Source organism: Mustelus asterias, chromosome 23, assembly GCF_964213995.1.
Source record: "Mustelus asterias chromosome 23, sMusAst1.hap1.1, whole genome shotgun sequence".
Taxonomy (NCBI): Eukaryota; Metazoa; Chordata; class Chondrichthyes; order Carcharhiniformes; family Triakidae; genus Mustelus; species Mustelus asterias.
In genome coordinates this window covers 64,700,176-64,717,917 of record NC_135823.1, presented here as the reverse complement: position 1 = coordinate 64,717,917, position 17,742 = coordinate 64,700,176, and the positions used below count along the sequence as shown (strand labels likewise).

Here is a 17,742-nt window from a genome sequence, read left to right as displayed (position 1 = left end):
ATTGGAAACCCACGCAGACACGGGGAGGCTTGGGTCACTCCGCACAGACAGTGACCCAAGCCGGGAATCGAACCTGGATCTCTGGCGCTGTGGAGCACTGTGCCACCGTGTCACCCCGTGATAAAACCGTTCGTATAAATGAGCAACCTCTCCGCCAGCAGTTATTATGTCCCTGCAGGGTGTAGATGTGACTAAGGGCAGCATTTGTTGCTTTTCCCTAATTGCCCTTTAACTGAGTGGCTTGCTGGGCCATTTCAGAAGTCAGTTAAGAGTCAACCACGTTGCTGTGGCTCTGGAGTCACCCCAGTGGGGATAAGGACAGCAGATTTCCTTCCCTGAAGGAGCATTACATAGAAACATGGAAACTAGAAGCAGGAGTAGGCCATTCGGCCCTTCGAGCCTGCTCCGCTATTCATTTTGATCACGGCTGTTCATCGAATTCAATATCCCGATCCCCCCCTTCTCCCCATATCCCTTGATCCCTTTAGCCCAAAGAGCTATATCTAATTTCTTCTTGAAATCACACAATGTTTTGGCCTCAACTACATTCTGTGGGAGTGAATTCCACACATTCACCACCCTCTGGGGGAAGAAATTTCTCCTCACCTCAGTCATAAAAGATTTACCCCGATCCTCAAACTATAACCCCTAGTTCTGGACTCCCCCACCATCGGGAACATTCTTTCTGAATCTACCCTGTCTAACCCTGTTAGAATTTTATAAGTTTCTATGAAATCCCCTCTCACTCTTCTAAACTCCAGTGAATATAATCCTAACCGATTTAGTCTTGGTGAACAAGATGGGTTTTTCTTTAATGTTTCATGATCACTATTGCTGCGATTATCATTCAGTTCAAATTTTAGTTTTAATTAATTGAATTTAAATTCCACCAGTTGCCGTGGTGGGATTTGAACCCTTGTTCTCAAAGCATTAGCCTGGTTCTCTAGTCTAGTAACTGTTAATTCTGAGATTACGGGGGAGGTAGCTCCAAAGAATTCACACAGAACAGCAAGCCACAGGGTTTGTTGAAGATCTGTACTCCTCGCACTCCAGCCCTTGAGTGGCTGTAGGTGCCATTTCAGGCAGGTCACCACCCACCCCGGGTCACCTGACCCATCCTCTTAAAGGGGCCACACACCGCATACATAGAAGTAACATTATCAGCTACCATCTCACCTGCCCTCCCGCCAACTGAAAGGAAACAGTGTCTCACATCAGGAAGTGAGCCAATGAAATATTAACATTATTCAACACTAAAGAACAAGGGACATTCACTGTGGAAGATCTATCCAATAACAGCAGATTATAGGGTTAGATGGGGTGGGAGGGAAGCGGAGTTGAGTATTGAATGACCTGTTTCTGTGCCGTAGACTCTCTGATACAATGCTGTGTCTGCCTTTTATGGTACCATTGCTAATTCATGGCATTTTCCCATACATTGTGTAATAAGTCTGCGGAGGCAGAAGTCCCTTCACCAAAACCCCTTTATTGACAGTTCCAGCAGCAGTACACAGAGTGCTAACAGTCAGCAGTCTGCCTTCGGGGGTGCCAGAGGAAACTGACACACCCAGTTAAATATAAGGAGAAGACTCCCTGATGGGCCCATCAATTGACTCCTGAGTCAGGGAGTTCATATTCCAATAGGCCAACCTCAATGGTCTCATTGAAGCCATTACACATTTAGAAACATAGAAACATAGAAAAACTACAGCACAAACAGGCCCTTCGGCCCACAAGTTGTGCCGAACACATCCCTACCTTCTAGACCTACCTATAACCCTCCATCCTATTACGCTCCATGTACTCATCCAGGAGTCTCTTAAAAGACCCTATTGAGTTCACCTCCACCACCACTGACAGCAGCCGATTCCACTCGCCCACTTTATGGCAGCATTAAGGCAGCACGGTGGCACAGTGGTTAGCACTGCTGCCTCACCGTGCCAGGGACCCGGGTTCATTTCTGGTGACTATCTGTGTTGAGTCTGCATGTTCTCCCCGTGTCTGCATGGGTTTCTTCCGGGTGATCTGGTTTCCTCCCGCAGTCCAGAGATCTGTAGGTTAGGTAGATTGGCCATTTAAATTGTCCCTTAGTGTCCAAAGATGTGTAGGTTAGGTGGATTGGCCATGGAAAATGTGTGGGGTTAATGGGGATAGGGCGGTGGAGAGGGCCTGGGTAAGGTACTCTTATCAGAGAGTTCGGTGCAGACTCGATGAGCCAAATGGCCTCTTCTGCACTGTCGGGATTCAATGTTTTAACTTACCTTAGGTGTTTGGCCTTGCTAAATTCTCCCGGAGTGTGGTGACTAGGGGATTTTCACAGTAACTTCATTGCAGTGTTATTGTAAGCCTACTTGTGACTAATAAATAAACTTTAAACCTGTGGTATAATTACTGTGTGGTAAAACTATGCTGAATTATAGCTACTTTGGTGTAGTATTATTCCATTTCTCATGCTCCTGCCCACTGCTGATATAGTCAGGCTCCTCCTGCGAATGGGACTGCTGCTTTGTAGCAATGCTACCCTACACTTAAGTTACTACACGGACTGCAGTAAAAGCATGTACAAGGCTACAGGCCAAATACTGGAAAATGGGACTGCATAAAAGATTTACAAGGATGTTACTGGGACTGGAAGGTTTGAATTATAAGGAGAGGCTGGATAGGCGGGGACTTTTTTTCCTGGAGCGTAGGAGGATGAGGGTGACCTTATAGAGACTTATAAAATCATGATGGGCACAGTGAATAGCCAAGGTCTTTTCCCCAGGGTGGGGGAATCCAAAACTAGAGGGCATAGGTTTAAGGTGAGAGGTGAAAGATTTAAAAAGGACCTGAGGGGCACCTTTTTTCACACAGAGGGTGGCGCGTGTATGGAATGAGCTGCCAGAGGAGGTGGTCGAGGCGGGTACAATTACAACATTTAAAAGACGTTTAGACAGGTACATGGACGGGAAAGGTTTAGAGGGATATGGGCCAAACGCAGACAAATGGGACTAGTTCAGTTTAGGAAAGCTGGTCAGCATGGATGAGTTGGGCCGAAGGGCCTATTTCTGTGTGGTATATCTCTATGACTCTATAACTCTAGATAGACATGTTGGCACAGACACGATGGACCGAAGGGCCTCTTGTTGTGCTGTAAAACTCTATGACTGGAATTTTACCACCTCGTCCGCCCCAGAATCGAGGTGGGCGAGGCTTGCCGAACGGCACTCTCTGTTGGCCTCGGGCGGGATCTTACGAGCCTCGGGCAGGCGAGGTGATAAAATTCCGGCAGATGACTCTATAAAAATGCAGTGGGATACAACCTCCCTGTAGCAAAGCTTAGATATCTCCTCTGCTTTATCTCCTTCTCCTGAAGTGTTTTTGGTCCTGTAATATCACCGGCCAGTGGTAATTATTGATGGGGGTGATAGCTCACACTAACTGTTCTGTGCTAAGCTGGGACCACTATTCCGGTTTTGTGAATGCTGTCTAGTTTTCTCTTGCTGATTTCCTACCACATTTTAAGTGTTTAATTGTGGGTTGTGGTGTTCTGATTACTGCCAGGAGCATTTTATACATATTTATAAAAGCTGTTTCCTATCCATTCTGGGGAAGGAGCTGAGAATATAATAATGTTTCTTTCTCATTAGATTCTGACCGGGTCCTTCTCGATCCCAAATAATGACCCAGTTAGCTGACATGTTGAGAGGATGAATGAACTGATTAACACTTACAAGAGGGCAGTTTGTCCCTTAATCTGTTATGTTTGTGCCCATATTATAAATTGACTGTAAAACTCTGCACTTCCATTAAAATTACCTTCATTTTTAATGTGTAAAGGGGTAATCGGCGTAGCTTCAGCTGTGTTATTAAGTGACAGAATTGACATTACAAAATGTGATCACATTGTAAAAACACCACTACATTTCATGCGTGTGTGTGTTCATGTGTGTGCATGCGTGTGTCTGCACGCCTGTGCATATATGTGTCTGTGTATGAATATTTGTGTGTGTGTGCATGGATACATATTGGCAGGTGCATCTATACACGTGTGTTTGCAGATATAGAATCATAGAATCATGGAGTCCCTATAGTGCAGAAGGAGGCCATTCGGCCCATCGGGTCTGCACCGACCACAATCCCACCCAGGCCATATTCCCGTAACCCCACATATTTACCCTGCGAATCCTTGACACTAGGGTCAATTTAGCACGGCCAATCAACCTAACCTAACCCGAACATCTTTGGACACTGGGAGGAAACCGGAGCACCCGGAGGAAACCCACGCAGATGCGGGGAGAACGTGCAAACTCCACACAGACTGTCATCCAAGGCTGGAATTGAAACCCGGGTCCCTGGCGCTGTGAGGCAGCAGTGTTAACCACTGTATGATCATATATTTGTATGTGTGTGTGTGTGTGTGTTTGTGTGAACGTGTTTGCCTGTAAGAGTGCATGTGTGTGTGTGTGTTTTTTTATTCGTGGGACATGGGCATCGCTGGCTGGGACAACATTTATTGCCCATCCCTAGTTGCCCGAGGGCAGTTGAGAGTCAACCACATTGCTGTGGTGTTATGTTCGTTTTTCACGAGACTCTTCCGTCCTTGATACAAAGGCGAACACCAACCGTTGTCAGAATCAAAGTTCTTTATTTGTCCTACATATGTAGGCTGGCTAACCTTTGCTACTTAACTTCCACTCAGTGCTGGAAGTCAGTTAGCAAAAAGCGTGCAGAGTAACAAGGCTGACCCCTTTTATACAGTTTTACTATTGCATCAGGTAGATGAGATTTCAAACGAGACTTAAGCACACCTCACCTGATTCAATCAAAAACGAGTAGTTACAGGAATTGCTGCATAAGAAAGAACATTCTATTCAAATACGCATTTACTAATAACAACTCCCACCCATCAGAACATAAGCATAATGTCTTTAAGATATGCTATCTGTTAGCGCAAAAGAGAACATTGTCACGTACTTAGCTAAACTCGCACCCCAGCCGTGCCCAGCAAGCTGGAGCCTGTGGTTATCTTGTCTTGTCAGTTTGGTCCCATGAGCTGTTTCTCTGCCATTCTTGCAAGCCCAATAGTTCATCTTGCCCTCTACAGTGGACATTAACGCTTTAATATCTCAGTGGCTCTGGAGTTAGTTGTAGGCCAGACCGGGTAAGGATGGCAAATTTCTTTCCCTAACGGACAGTAGTGAACCAGATGGTTTTTTCCGACAATTGACAATGTTTAAACTTTATTTATTAGTGTCACAAGTAGGCTTACATTAACACTGCAATGAAGTCACTGTGAAAATCCCTTAGTTGCCACACTCCGGCACCTGTTGGGGTACACTGAGGGAGAATTTATCACGGCCAATGCACCCAACCAGCACGTCTTTCAGATTGTGGGAGGAAACCAGAGCACCCAGAGGAATAACCCCACAGTGGTAACCAACGATGGTTCACCACAACCTGTGTCCCTGGCGCTGTGAGGCAGCAGTGCTAACCACTGTGACCCCATGCTGGGGTTTCATGGTCATCAGTAGATTCTTAATTCTTGATCTTTTTAATGGAATTCAAATTCCGCTATCTGGCGGGATTCGAACCCGGGTCCCCAGAACATTAGCTGAGTTTCTGGATTAATGACCTAGCAATAATACCTCTAGGCCGTGTGTCGGTGCATGTGAATATTTGTACATGTATGCAGGTGTGGATGTGCATTTGTGTGTGTACGTGTGCATGTGTGTTCAAGCATTTACATACGTGTACATGCACATGAGTGTTTCTGTGGGTGGGCGTGTTTGATGTAGAATTAAATATTGTACTTTGGCTCACTTCCCATGATTACAATTCAGTGCATATTGAAAGGAATTACAGGCTGATTATTTAGCTGTGTATCACAGATTGACTGGGTTAGGTTTGTTTTCGCTGGAGTTCAGACGAATGAGGGGGGATCTCATAGAGACTTATAAAATTCTAACAGGACTAGACAGGGTAGATGGTGGGGGAGTCCAGAACCAGGAGTCACAGTCTGACGATTCGGGGGGTAGACCATTTAGGACGGAGATGAGGAGACATTTCTTCATCCAAAGAGTGGTGGGCCTGTGGAATTCATTACCACAGGAAATAGTTGATGCCAAAACATTGAATGTATTCAAGAGGCAGCAAGATACAGCACTTGGGGTGAAGAGGTTCAAAGGTTATGGGGAAAAAGCAGGATTGGGCTATTGAGTTGGACGATCAGCCATGATCGTGATGAATGGCGGAGCAGGCTCGAAGGGCCAAATGGCCTCCTCCTGCTCCTATCTTCTATCTTTCTATGTTTCTATGAATGGCCATCAAACCCCAGAGTGGGACTTCAACCCAGAGGTAGGGACAATACCACTGCACCACAAGACCTCACAATCACCAACACACCCCAACCAAATATGACAGTAACATGTAACGGAGTTATGTAGATTTCTGAGGTCTGTTCACCATGTCTTTAGCGAGAATTGCTACCTGCTTTGATTTGATTTATTATTATTGTCACATGTATTAACATGCAGTGAAAAGGATTATTTCTTGCGCGCTATACAAAGCAAACCGTTTATAGAGAAGGAAATGAGAGTGTGCAGAATGTAGTGTTACAGTCATAGCTAGGGTGTAGAGAAAGATCAACTTAATGCGAGGTAGGTCCGTTCAAAAGTCTGACAGCCGCAGGGAAGAAGCTGTTCTTGAGTCGGTCGGTGCGTGTCCTCAGACTTTTGCATCCTTTTCCCGATGGAAGAAGGTGGAAGAGAAAATATTGTCGGAGTGCGTAGGGTTCTTAATTATGCTGGCTATTTTTCCGAGGCAGCGGGAAGTGTAGACAAAGCCAATGGATGGGAAGCTGGTTTACATGATGGACTGGACTTCATTTATGGCCATTTGTAGTTCCTTGCAGTCTTGGGCAGAGCAGGAGCCATACCAAGCTGTGATACAACCAGAAAGAATGCTTTCTATGGTGCATCTGTAAAAGTTGGTGAGAGTTGTAGCGGACATGCCAAATTTCCTGACATGTCTTTAGGGTTTTTTGCCGGGTTTGGTAACAAGAGTATGCACCATGACAAAAGCGTGATGTCATGAGGTCTGAATTTTTCAACATGAATTTTAAAGTTTAATATTTTTGTCATTTGTGTTTTGGAATATGGGCTATCCTGTCAAGGCAATTTTTAATATTAATTTCATTCCGAGTTGTCCCGGTGATCCTATTTAAATCCTGAGGAGGCAGAGTGGAGCCAATATTTATGATGTTGGTGCCCCCAACAGTGTAGAAGGAGGCCATTCGGCCCATCATGTCTGCACCGGCCCTCTGACAGAGCATCTTACCCAAGCCCTATCTCCGTAACCCCATATATTTTCCCCTCTAATCCCACTAATTTATACATCTTGAAACACTAAGGGGCAATTTAGCATGGTCAATCCATCTAACCTGCATCTTTGGAGTGTGGGAGGAAACCGGAGCAAAGATCAAAGAACAAAGAACAGTACAGCACAGGAAACAGGCCCTTCGGCCCCTAAGCCTGTGCCGCTCCTTGGTCCAACTAGACCAATCGTTTGTATCCCTCCATTCCCAGGCTGCTCATGTGACTATCCAGGTAAGTCTTAAACGATGTCAGAGTGCCTGCCTCCACCACCCTACTTGGCAGCGCATTCCAGGCCCCCACCACCCTCTGTGTAAAAAACATCCCTCTAATATCTGAGTTATACTTCGCCCCTCTCACCTCGAGCCCGTGACCCCTCGTGAACGTCACTTCTGATCTGGGAAAAAGCTTCCCACCGTTCACCCTATCTACCCCCTTCATAATCTTGTACACCTCTATTAGATCTCCCCTCATTCTCCGTCTTTCCAGGGAGAACAAGCCCAGTTTACCCAATCTCTCCTCATAGCCAAGACCCTCCATACCAGGCAACATCCTGGTAAACCTTCTCTGCACTCTCTCTAAAGTCTCCACGTCCTTCTGGTAGTGCGGCGACCAGAACTGGACGCAGTACGCCAAATGTGGCCTAACCAGCATTCTATACAGCTGCAACATCAGACTCCAGCTTTTATACCCTATCCTATAAAGGCAAGCATACCATATGCCTTCTTCACCACCTGTGTTGCCACCTTCAAGGATTTGTGGACTTGCACACCTAGGTCCCTCTGTGTTTCTATACTCCTGATGACTCTGCCATTTATTGTATAACTCCTCCCTACATTATTTCTTCCAAAATGCATCACTTCGCATTTATCCGGATTAAACTCCATCTGCCACCTCTCCGCCCAATTTTTCCAGCCTATCTATATCCTGCTGTATTGCCCGACAATGCTCATCGCTATCCGGAGGAAACCCTCACAGACACAGGGAGAACGTGCAAACTCCACACAGACAGTGACCCAAGCCAGGAATCGAACCCGGGTTCCTGGCGTTGTGAGGCAGCAGTGCTAACCACTGTGCCACCATAATGCTTTAGGTTAGGATTCAGTCATGGTGGGTGCCTTAAGGTGAGGGAATTGACTGCGCCTTCTCGTGTCGGGCACAGTCTAAGTCTGGATGTTCTCTGGATCGTAATGTAGGCTGACAGGGATCACTTCTCGAGTGACCTGAACACAATAAATTCATCAGTTTTGCCCTGAGCTTGCGACTGAGAGCAGGTTAGTGATGATACATCGCAAGGTGCTGAGCTGTGGAATTCCTGCAGCCGTGTTCTGAGGCTGCAATGATTGACGTCAGACCGTCAACCTCCCTGTCAGGAATGATCCCAGCCAATAAATGATTTTCCCACTGACTCCTACGACCTCAGGCTCTTTATTGCCATGCTCAATCAAATAGAATCATAGAGTCATAGAGATTTACAGCATGGAAACAGGCCCTTCGGCCCAACTCATCCATGCCGCCCTTTTTTTAGACTCCAAAGCTAGTCCCAATTGCCCACATTTGACCCATATCCCTCTATACCCATCTTACCCATGTAACTGTCCAAATGCTTTTTAAAAGATAAAATTGTACCCGCCTCTACTACTATCTCTGGCAGCTTGTTCCAGACACTCACCATCCTCTGTGTGAAACAATTGCCCCTCTGGACCCTTTTATATCTGTCCCCTCTCACCTTAAACCTATGCCCTCTCGTTTTAGACTCCCCTTTGGGAAAAGATTTTGATTATCTAGCTGATCTGTGTCTGAAAGTGTGATGGAAGCAGATTCTGCAGTAACTTGGCAAAAGGGGATTGAATATAAATTTCAAAAGGTGTAAATGGACAATGTTATATGGAAGGAATATCTGGCTATCTCCAGCAAGCAGCTAGCCCAGACATGATGAGGCAAAAAACCTCCTTCTGTGCCGTGTAGGCTGAGCTTTCTGGGCTGTTCTGTAACAATCTGCAAGCACTGTAGCCAAGTACTGCGGGAGTCCGAGCTGTCCGCTTACTAACACTGGATATAGTTTACAACATAGTGAGAGAGTCTAACAAGTCAGCCGAGAGGTCTGGTCCACTCCTCCATCACAGCCAACACCCCCCCCCCCCCCCCCCACCCCCTGCCCACAGTCAACTGAGAGACACCTGAGGAGAAATCAGTGGCAAGGATAGAATAGTGCAATGGTTCTCCATTTCAAACTATAATGATGTGGAGATGCCGGCGTTGGACTGGGGTGGGCACAATAAGAAGTCTCACAGCACCAGGTTAAAATCCAACAGGTTTGTTTGGAATCACAAGCTTTTGGAGTGCTGCTCCTTCATCAGGTGGTGCCATGATGACTGATGATGATTCATGATGTTTGGACCTGGGGTGGCACGGTGGCACAGTGGTTAGCACTGCTACTCACAGCGCCAAGGACCCGGGTTCGATTCCCAGCTTGGGTCACTGTCTGTGCGGAGTCTGCATGTTCCCCCCATGTCTGCGTGGGTTTCCTCCGGGTGCTCTGGTTTCCTCCCACAGTCCGAAAGACGTGCAGATTAGGTGCATTGGCCGTGCTAAATTCTCCTTCAGTGTACCCGAACAGGCGCCGGAGTGTGGCGACTAGGGATTTTCACAGGAACTTCATTGCAGTGTTAATGTAAGCCTACTAGTGATGCAAATAAATAAACTTAAACTTGATGAAGAAGCAGCGCTCTAAAAGGTCGTGATTCCAAATAAATCTGTTGCACTTTAACCTGGTGTTGTGAGACGTTTTACTGTGCCTTTATTCTGAGATTATGCCCTCTGGTCCTAGACTCTCCCATGAGGGGCAAACATCCTCTCAGCATTTCATCTCAGCAAGGGAAGGGCGATGGCCTAGTGGTATTATCGCGAGACTATTAATCCAGAAACTCAGCTAATGTTCTGGGGACGTGGGTTCGAATCCCACCATGGCAGATGGTGGAATTTGAATTCAGTAAAAAAATAATCTGGAATTGAGAATCTAGTAATGACCATGAAACCATTGTCGATTGTTGGAAAAACCCATCTGTTTCACTATTGAGCTTTAGGGAAGGAAATCTGCTGTCCTTACCTGGTCTGGCCTACATGTGACTCCAGAGCCACAGCAATGTGGTTGACTTCCAAGGGCAACTAGGGATGGGCAATAAATGCTGGCCAGCGATGCCCATGTCCCAGGAATGAGTTTTTAAAAATTACCCTGTCAAACCGGAGTCAAAGAGTGATTCTAAATGTTTAAAGTTTATTTATTAGTGTCACAAGTAGGCTTACATTCATACTGCCATGAAGTTACTGTGAAAATCCCCCAGTCACCACACTCCGGTGATGCCATTGTATGGGAGAAAATTATCATTGCTTTAGTAATGGTGTAGTAATGATAGTTCCTCTGGAACCTTGTACCTCACCTAATAAGAACTCTTTTTCTTTCAGTTCCTGTTCCCTACACCTGCCCACATGACGGATGATGAGAGCATGATGTCTGGACACTGGAATTCCTCTGAAAACTATCAGCTGAACCCAGCCAGTGTCATCGTTCCCATCGTCTTCTCCCTAATCTTCCTCCTCGGGACGGTCGGGAACAGCCTGGTCCTTGCCGTGCTCTTCCGGAGTGGCCAGATGGGACACAACACGACCAACTTGTTCATTCTCAACCTGAGTGTGGCCGATTTCTTCTTCATCATATTTTGTGTTCCGTTCCAGGCCACAATCTACACGCTGGAAGGCTGGGTTTTTGGCTCCTTCATGTGCAAGGCTGTTCATTTCTTCATTTACCTGGCGATGTACGCCAGCAGCTTCACCCTGGCCGCTGTTTCAGTCGACAGGTACGGTAAAGTGAGGGATGACAGAATCGACGCGATTTCTGCACAATATTCCATTCGTTGAGATGTGAAATGTGGGGAGGGTTAACTTGCCTGAGAGGGAAACTGGTGATTGCTGGACACATGCATCCCAAAGCTCTCCACCCCTGGAGGAGGTCTCCCATCTCATAAGAATATAAGAACTAGGAGCAGGAGGAGGCCATCTGGCCCCTCGAGCCTGCTCCGCCATTCAATAAGATCATGGCTGATCTTTTCATGGACTCAGCTCCACTTACCCGCCCGCTCACCATAACCCTTAATTCCTTTACTGTTCAAAAATTTATCTATCCTTGCCTTAAAAACATTCAATGAGGTAGCCTCAACTGCTTCACTGGGCAGAGAATTCCACACATTCACAACCCTTTGTAAAGTTAAAGTTTAAAGTTTGTTCATTAGTCATAAGTAGGCTTACATTCACACTGCAATGAAGTTACTGTGAAAATCCCCGAGGGTGAAGAATCACCTTGGGTGAAGAGGGTTCCTCCTCAACTCAGTCCTAAATCTGCTCCCACTTATTTTGAGGCCATGCCCCTTAGTTCTGATTTCACCCGCCAGTGGAAACAACCTCCCTGCTTCTATCTTATCTATTCCCTTCATAATCTTATATGTTTCTATAAGATCCCCCCTCATTCTTCTGAATTCCAATGAGTATAGCCCCAGTCTACTCAGTCTCTCCTCATAAGTCTCTCAACTCCGGAATCAACCTAGTGAATCTCCTCTGCACCCCTTCCAGTGCCAGTATATCCTTTCTCAAGTAAACAGGTCAAAACTGTACACAGTACTCCAGGTGTGGCCTCATCAGCACCTTATACAGCTGCAACATAACCTCGCTGTTTTTAAACTCCATCCCACTAACAATAAAGGACAAAATTCCATTTGTCTTCTTAATTACCTGCTGCACCTGCAAACCAACTTTTTGTGATTCTTGCACAAGGACACCCAGGTCCCTCTGCACAGCAGCATGCTGCAATTTTTTACCATTTAAATGATGGTCCATTTTGCTGTTATTCCTACCAAAATGGATGACCTCACATTTACCAACATTGTACTCTATCTGCCAGACCCTCGCCCACTCACTTAGACTATCTATATCCCTTTGCAGACTTTCAGCGTCCTCTGCACACTTTGCTCTGCCACTCATCTTAGCATCATCTGCGAACTTTGACACACTACACTAGGTCCCCGTTTCACATCAGGGGTCAGTTCAGAATCACCGAATGATTATAGCGCAGAAGAGGCCACTCAGCACATCATGCCCGGTCTAACTCTCCAAAGGGGCTGTTGTGTAATTGAGAGAGATATATCGTAGCTATTATGCCACACAGTTCTATGATCATTGTATCACAGGTGGATTGAGATGGTGGAAGGTTAAGAACACAAGAAATGGGAAGAGGATAAAGGCCATTCAGCCCTTCAAGCCCACTCTGCCAATCAATAAGATGATGGCTGATTTTCTACTTCAACACCACTTACTGGATGACCTCCTGTTTTGCCTAGCGATCCCTATTTTCCTACATTCCAGTGGGGAATTACTAGAGACAAATAGTGTTTACTGTATTTCTCCCAACCACCCTCTGGGTCAAAACACATCACTTGTACTCCTTTTGCCAATTAATGTGAACCCGTGCCTTCCAGTTCTTGATGCTCTCTTTGGCGCCCCTGTATGCCAGTGGCTGTTGTGTGCATTGCAGTCACATTCTGCCACTTTCCATGTGAACCTGGTGCAGGTTTCTGATCAGGGATTTAAGGGAAGGAATTTAGCTCTTGGACCTGAAGGGATCAAGGGCTAAGGGGGAAGCCGGGATCAGTATTTTGAATTTGATGATCAGCTATGATCAAAATGAGTTTAAAGTTTAGTTTGAAAGTTTTAAAAAGTTTTAGGGGCTAATTTTCCCATCTCGCCCTGCCATGGGAATCGTAGCGGGCGAGGGGTGGACCATGGAAAGGTCCATTGACCTTGGGTGGGATTTTCCGGTTTTGGGGCGAGCGCAGCTGGAAGATCCCGCCCTTAATGTTTATTTATTGGTGTCACAAGTAGGCTTACATTAACACTGCAATGAAGTTACTGTGAAAATCCCCTGGTCGCCACACTCCGGCGCTTGTTCGAGTACACTGAGGGAGAATTTAGCAAGGCCAATGCACCTAACCAGCACTTTTTTGGACTATGTGGGGAAACCAGAGCACCCGGAGGAAACCCACGCAGACACGGGGAGAATGTGCAAACTCTGCACAGACAGTGACCCAATCCGGTAACCGAACCCGGGTTCCTGGCGTTGCGAGGCAGCAGTGCTAACCACTGTGTCACCGTGCTGCCCAATAATGAATGGCGGAGCAGGCTTGAAGGCCTTTGCTGCTTCTGTTTTCCATGGTTCTTTAGGGTCGTGGGTTGGTGCAGAGAGAAAATTCTGGTGACAAATAGTTGTGCCATTTTTACCAGCTTCACACCTTTATTGTTGTACTGTTTAGATACCTGGCGATCCGTTACCCACTGCGGTCCCGGGAACTCCGGACTCCCTACAACGCAATCACCGTCATGGTGGTGATATGGGGACTCTCCATCATCTTTGCCGGGCCCTACCTGAGCTACTATGACCTCATCCCGTATGAGTGGTTTTACATTTGCATGCCGGCATGGCAGGAGCCAAAGAGGAAGATCATGGATACATCCACGTTCATATTTGGATACATAGTCCCGGTCGCGGTTATAAGTCTGTCTTACGCCAGGACAATCAAGTACCTCTGGACGGCAGTGGACCCGATCGAGGACATATCCGAGTCCAAGAAGTCCAAGAGGAAGGTGACGAAGATGATTATCATCGTGACTGTGCTCTTCTGCCTCTGCTGGCTCCCTCACCACGTGCTGATCCTGTGTTTTCACTACGGCCACTTCTCCTTCAACCAGGCCACCTACGCCCTCAGGCTCCTGTCTCACTGCATGGCCTACGCCAACTCCTGCCTCAACCCCATCGTCTACGCCCTGGTTTCCAAGCACTTCCGCAAAGGCTTCAAGAAGGCCTTCAGCTGCTTGCTGAGCAAGAACGGGATGAACAAGGTCCACGTGGTTCACGTCGTCAACATGGTCGCAGGTTCCACCGAGGTCACGCACCTCAACGGCGAGAATGGGCGGCAGCACGGCTGTGAGCTGCGGGACCGGCAACACTCGAAAGCCCAGAGTACGGCAATGACAATTACAATGCCATTCGAGAGGACATCTTGAGGACACAAAGGAACTCATTGACATCCAGCCTCGCTACGAATTCAGTTCCTCATTGTGTATGCACACGTCTATATATACAAAGAACAAAGAACAGTACAGCACAGGAACAGGCCCTTCGGCCCTCCAAGCCCGTGCCGATCATGATGCCCTAATTAAACTAAAAAAAACCTTCTGCCCTTTCTCGGTCCATAGCCCTGTATTCACCCCCTATTCATGTACCCATCCAGATGCCTCTTAAATGTTGCCAATGTGCCTGCTTCCACCACCTCCTCTGGCAGCGCGTTCCAGACACCCACCACTCTCTGCGTGGAAAACTTCTCCCACACATCTCCCTTAAACTTTCCCCCTCTCACCTTGAACCTGTGCCCCCTTGTAATTGACACTTCCACCCTGGGGGAAAAGTCTCTGACTATCCACCCTGTCTGTGCCTCTCATCATTTTGTAGACCTCTATCAGGTCTCCCCTCAGCCTCTGTCTTTCCAGTGAAAACAATCCTAGTTTATCCAAATTCTCCTCATAGCCAACACCCTCGAGACCAGGCAACATTTAAAGTTTTAAAGTGTATTTATTAGTCACAAATGTGCAATTCTGTTCACCCTATTATAGAAAGGATATTATTAAACTAGAAAGAGTGTAGAAAAGATTTACTAGGGATGCTACCGGGACTTGATGGATTGAGTTATAAGGAGAGGCTGGATAGACTGGGACGTTTTTCTCTGGAGCGTAGGAGGCTGAGGAGTGATCTTATAGAGGTCTATAAAATAATGAGGGGCACAGATCAGCTAGATAGTCAATATCTTTTCCCAAAGGTAGGGGGGTCTAAAACTAGAGGGCATAGGTTTAAGGTGAGAGGGGAGAGATACAAAAGTGTCCAGCGGGGCAATTTTTTCACACAGAGGGTGGTGAGTGTCTGGAACGAGCTGCCAGAGGTAGTAGTAGAGGCGGGTACAATTTTATCTTTTAAAAAGCATTCAGATAGTTACATGGATACGATGGGTATAGAGGGATATGGGCCAAAGGTGGGCAATTGAGATTAGCTTAGGAGTTTTAAAAAAAAGGGCGGCATGGACAAGTTGGGCCAAAGGGCCTGTTTCCATGCTGTAAACCTCGATGACTCTATAAGTAAGGCTTACATTAACACTGCAATGAAGTTATCGTGAAATTCCCCGAGTCGCCACATTCTGGCATCTGTTAGGATCAATGCACCTAACCAGCACATCTTTCGGACTGTGGGAGGAAACCAGAGCACCCGGAGGAACCCCACGCAGACACAGGGAGAACATGCAGTCTCCACACAGACAGTGACCTGAGCCAGGAATCGAACCCAGGTCCCTGGTGCTGTGAGGCAGCAGGGCTAACCACTGTGGCACCGTGCCGCCCCATCCCTGATGAACATCCTGGTGAAGCTTCTTTGCACTCAGTCACTCAGTCCCTATGTTAGTTTTTTTTTCCTGTGGGCGAGTGTAGGCGTTCATTTTAAAAGAAAATAATGAACCATTTATTTATCAGGAGCATTTTACTGAACTTTCACTGCTGAAAATAAAACATAAAGTTAGCTGGCACCTTCGAACTTGTACCTGTTAGAAACTGGGAGATAATTAGGCTGGCACTGAGTGAAGATAAGGTCAGAAATGAAAGAAGAATTCACGTTTACAAAGCATTTTCATGTCCATTGCTTTTGATTTGATTTGATTTGTTTTTGATTTGATTAGGTTTGATTTGATTTAATTTGATTTTGATTTGATTTATTATTGTCACATGTATTGGGATACAGTGAAGAGTATTGTTTCTTGTGCGCTATACAGACAAAGCATACCGTTCCTAGAGAAGGAAAGGAGAGGGTGCAGAATGTAGTGTTACAGTCATAGCTAGGGTGTAGAGAAAGATCAACTTAATGCAAGGTAGGTCCATTCAAAAGTCTGATGGCAGCAGGGAAGAAACTGTTCTTGAGTTGGTTGATATGTGACCTCAGACTTTTGTATTTTTTTCCCGACAGAAGAAGGTGGAAGAGCAAATGTCCGGGGTGCATGGGGTCCTTAATTATGCTGGCTGCTTTTCCGAGGCAACGGAAAGTGTAGACAAAGTCAATGGATGGGAGGCTGGTTTGCACAATAGACAGGGCTTCATTCACGACCCTTTCGGTAGGGGAACATGTGGCAAATAGTGACCACATCTCTGTTAACTTTAGGATAGTAATGGACAAGGACGAGTGTTGTCCTAAGGGTAGCGTGCTAAATTGGGGGAAGGCTAACTATAGCCGGATTAGGCAGGAATTGGTGGCCGTTGATTGGGAGAGGCTGTTCGGGGGTAAGTCCACGTCTGGCATGTGGGAGTCTTTTAAGGAACAGTTGATAAGGCTGCAGGACAGGCATGTGCCTGTAAAAAGGAAGGATAGGAAAGGTAGGATTCGAGAGCCGTGGATAACCAGGGAAATTGAGGATCTGATCAAAAAGAAGAGAGAGGCGTACGTTAGGTCCAGGCAACTGAAAACAGATGGAGCTCTGGAGGAATACAGAGAGAGTAGGAAAGAACTCAAACGGGGAGTTAGAAGGTCAAAAAGAGGTCATGAAATGTTCTTGGCAGACAGGATTAAGGAGAATCCTAAGGCATTTTATTCATATGTTAGGAACAAAAGAGTTGTCAGGGAAAAAGTCGGACCTCTCAGAGACAAAGGAGGGGAATTATGCTTAGAACCCAAGGGAATAGGGGAGATCCTAAATGAATATTTTGCATCGGTATTCACAAAGGAGAGGGACTTGTTGACTGAGAGTGTCTCAGAGGGAGGTGTTGGCCCGTTAGAGAGAATCTCCATTACAAGGGAGGAAGTGTTAGATTTTTTAGGCAACATTAAAACTGACAAATCCCCAGGGCCTGATGGCATCTATCCTAGACTGCTCAGGGAGACAAGAGATGTAATTGCTGGGCCTCTGACGGAAATCTTTGTCTCTTCATTGGACACAGGTGAGGTCCCTGAGGATTGGAGGATAGCGAATGTAGTACCGTTATTTAAGAAGGGTAGCAGGGATAACCCAGGTAATTATAGGCCAGTGAGCTTGACGTCCGTGGTAGGGAAGTTGTTGGAGAGGATTCTTAGAGACAGGATGTATGTGCATTTAGAACGGAACAATCTCATTAGTGACAGACAGCATGGTTTTGTAAGAGGGAGGTCGTGCCTTACAAATTTGGTGGAGTTTTTTGAGGAAGTGACAAAAACGGTTGACGAAGGAAGGGCCGTGGATGTCGTCTATATGGATTTCTGTAAGGCATTTGACAAAGTCCC

At 46.4% G+C, this 17,742-nt stretch overlaps 1 protein-coding gene across 1 annotated transcript; it reads left to right on the top strand.

The window, feature by feature from the left end:
• Nucleotides 1–10,841: 10,841 nt before the first annotated feature.
• Nucleotides 10,842–14,462, top strand: galr2b (galanin receptor 2b). Its single transcript, XM_078239850.1, has 2 exons — nucleotides 10,842–11,209; nucleotides 13,712–14,462. Exons 1-2 carry the CDS (start codon nucleotides 10,842–10,844, stop codon nucleotides 14,460–14,462), a joined length of 1,119 nt encoding a protein of 372 aa, XP_078095976.1.
• Nucleotides 14,463–17,742: the final 3,280 nt, after the last annotated feature.